This window comes from Asparagus officinalis, chromosome 3 (genome assembly GCF_001876935.1).
Source record: "Asparagus officinalis chromosome 3, Aspof.V1, whole genome shotgun sequence".
Lineage (NCBI taxonomy): Eukaryota > Viridiplantae > Streptophyta > Magnoliopsida > Asparagales > Asparagaceae > Asparagus > Asparagus officinalis.
The window spans coordinates 63,960,704-63,963,393 of NC_033796.1; the positions used below are offsets into that span (position 1 = coordinate 63,960,704).

The following is a 2,690-nucleotide window of genomic DNA, read 5'->3' on the forward strand; positions in this document are numbered from 1 at the left end:
TATTTACGGTTTTGTCCTGTTGATCGTTGGATTGAACTTACACTGATATGGTGATAAAACAAATGATTGACACAGTAAAGTTACGGATTCCAAATGAAATTATTGGCAAGTAAATCCGCAATCGAAGTATAAAAAAGAGAGATCCGAAAACATAGTCATTTGATTCGAATGAAGATACAACGATTCGATACAGAGAGTCTATTCTCCAGTATATGGAGATGACAATTACACGTTGATTCTAATTCGTGACAGAAAGTGAATTACTGAAACGCGAGTGAATTCTTCCGTTTTATTCGGCGGTGCGATGTGGTGATTTCTCGTCGCCTCGTTGGTTCGTCGGTTTGTGCCGAGCTGAGCTAAGGGACCTATAAGCAATTTTATATGCCTACAGTGTTGACCTAGGTTTATGCGTTGACCCTAGGGTTTCGAACGTCATACGTTGACTTTTTGGTCACAACGCGTTGACTGGCGTTGACCTAGGATTACGCGTTGACTGACGTTGACCCTAGGGTTTCGAACGTCGTACGTTGACTTTTGGTCGCAACGCGTTGACTGGCATTGACCTAGAGTTACGCGTTGACCGGCGTTGACCCTAGGGTTTCGAACGTCGTACGTTAACTTTTGGTCGCAACGCGTTGACTAGCGTTGACCTAGGGTTACGCGTTGACCGGCGGTGACCCTAGGGTTTCGAACATCGTACGTTGACTTTTGGTCGCAACGCGTTGACTAGCGTTGACCTAGGGTTACGCGTTGACCGGCGTTAACCTTAGGGTTTTGAACCTCGTAGGTTAACACAGTTTATACTCAAACGTTTTCTGGAGTATACACAGTTTAATTTCTTAAGGTATTGGAACATGACGGTCCCAAATGTTGGGGCTGCAGGACCAACTGTTAAAGCTGATTCATCTGCATATGTGGATCTTATCCTGAATTTGTTGGATGCTCAAGTCACGAGACCAACTAGTGGAGCCGGTGCGTCAATGACTCGCATTTATAGAATTTTTGGCAAATTCTCAGCCATCAACGGGTTTGATGAGCTTTTACCGACTACCGTTTGAGTCGGGCTAGCATGCGGATTGTTTAAGTCCATTCCACATGTGACGTTAAGCTAAAAGAGTTAACCCTTTTAGTGATACGATATTGAATACGTAGACTTCGTCTTTCTCCTGTGAAAAGACTAAACAGCGACGTGTATCAGACGTTGACTTAGGATTTTTGGCAAATCCTCAGTCATCAACGGATTTGATATGCCTTTATCGACTACCGTTTGAGTCGGGCTAGTATGTAAATTATTAAAACCCGTCTCACATGTAACGTTATGCTAAGAGAATTGCTTCTCTTAGACTTAATGCTATGATTTTGAATATATAGACTTCGCCATTTCTTACGGGAATATGGCATCCGACAACGCGTGTTAGGCGTTGACTCATCCCTATTTAGGATTCGGGATAAAAGTCCCCAGAATTATACTATGGTGTCTTTTTCAATCGGTGAAAGACTAAACCGGCGACGTGTGTTAGACGTAGACTTAGGATTTTTGGCAACCCCCCAGCCTTCAACGGGTTTGACTAGCCTTTACCGACTACCGTTTGAGTCGGGCTAGCATGTAAATTATTAAAAACCCGTCTCACATGTAATGTTGTGCTAAGAGAATTGCTTCTCTTAGACTTAATGCTATGATTTTGAATACATAGACTTCGTCATTTCTTACGGGAATATGGCATCCGGCAACGCGTGTTAGGCGTTGACTCATTCCTACTTAGGATTCGGGATAAAAGTGTCCAGAATTATACTCTGGTGTCTTTTTCAATCGGTGAAAGACTAAACCGGCGACGCATGTTAGGCGTAGGCTTATCTCTATTTAGGAGTTGAGATAAAATTCCTCATGCACAAAGTGCACGGATTGAAAGTTGGGAATTGTGTCTTTTCTCAGAGTAAAGACGGATTGGAAAATGGAAGAGGAAGAATTTTATATTCTATCTCCCGGCACCGAAGAGAAAGAATTTTATATTCTGTCTTTAGTTGGAAAGGAAACTCAAAGTGGGATCTCCACCCCCAGAATCCGAAAAGATGAAACTAGGAGTGGGATCTCCACTCCGAGAATCGAAAAGATATAAGTAACCCTAACTTTTATAGGATTGGTTGCTTGATCCAAGAAAAGAGTTCCTCATTTATTGAGGAGAAATTCCGATTTCGACCCTAACTTTTATAGGTTTGGCTGAAAAAGGAAAAGATGGAAGTCTTTCGTTTATCGAAAGGGATAACTCAATCTTAGTCCTAACTATCTGCAGGTTTGACTAAGTGAAGTTAGAGACAATCCTAACTTTTATAGGTTTGATTGCTCAATTGAAAGTGGACTTCTCGTTTATGAAAGGAATCAAGAGGAGAATCTGGTTGTGGCCCTAACTTTTATAGGTTTAACCAAGGAAGCAGTGGAAGTGGGAGGTTTGAGACGATCTTACCTTTTATAGGCTTGATCATTTAATTTGAAAGTGGACCTCTCGTTCATGGAAGGAATCGAGAGGGGACTTTGGTTGTGGTCCTAACTATAGGAAGGTTTGACCAGGTAGACAGCGAGAGTAGGAGTACAAATCATAGTGGGGGTTTAGTGTTTATCACCTTGTTCGTAATTATCGGGTTATCCCTAAGAAAATTACATATAGCGTTCTTCTGGGAACTTCCCATTACAT

The 2,690-nt window shown here is 42.0% G+C and overlaps 1 protein-coding gene across 1 annotated transcript in view; it reads left to right on the top strand.

Moving 5' to 3' along the window:
- LOC109835219 (kinesin-like protein KIN-7F) overlaps positions 1-259 on the top strand; it is a 5,776-nt gene extending 5,517 nt beyond the window's left edge. The window contains 1 exon segment of the mRNA XM_020403204.1: positions 194-259. Coding sequence (XP_020258793.1) covers positions 194-259 — 66 coding nt within the window.